This window comes from Penaeus monodon, chromosome 19, assembly GCF_015228065.2.
Source record: "Penaeus monodon isolate SGIC_2016 chromosome 19, NSTDA_Pmon_1, whole genome shotgun sequence".
NCBI lineage: Eukaryota > Metazoa > Arthropoda > Malacostraca > Decapoda > Penaeidae > Penaeus > Penaeus monodon.
This window is the reverse complement of record NC_051404.1, coordinates 36,853,990-36,854,445: the sequence shown is the minus strand read 5'-3', so window position 1 is coordinate 36,854,445 and position 456 is coordinate 36,853,990. Positions and strand designations below refer to the sequence as shown.

Sequence of the window (456 nt, the reverse complement as noted above, 5' to 3'; positions counted from 1 at the left end):
TTCTGTATGTGTGTTTGTGGGGGCAGGGGGGGGGGGAGATGTGAGTGTGTAAAAAATAAGTAAGCTAGAAACCATTGGTCATATGAAAATTGTGAATTGCACCAGCAACCAACATCAAACCTGTTCACCCCCAACGTCCCCCTCTTCTGAACAGAGCAAATCTAAAAAGTCCAAAACCAAAAAGGAGAAGAAGGCCAAGAAGGAGAAAGAGAAGCATGAGAAGAAGAGCAAGAAGAAGGCCAGGGAAGAGCCAGAATCCATGAGCCGCAATCGGGATGAGTACGAGGAGACCAATGGCCTGGTCACACAGGAGGGGGAGGAGGAGAAGGCAGCCATGGAGGCGTCGGAACAGTCCCAGCCACTCGCAAGATTACTCGCCGAGGATTCCGCCATTAAGATGGTGAGTCTTTGCTCTTGAGGGTGAGACTATTTCCAATATTAATCATCAAAGGTAAA

The 456-nt window shown here is 48.5% G+C and overlaps 1 protein-coding gene across 1 annotated transcript in view; it reads left to right on the top strand.

Annotated features, from left to right (window-relative positions):
- Positions 1-456, top strand: part of LOC119585208 (AP-3 complex subunit delta-1-like) — a gene marked incomplete in the record, with an annotated part of 41,547 nt that overhangs the window by 38,653 nt on the left and 2,438 nt on the right. The window contains 1 exon segment of the mRNA XM_037933859.1: positions 155-400. Within this exon segment, the coding sequence (XP_037789787.1) occupies positions 155-400 (246 nt within the window).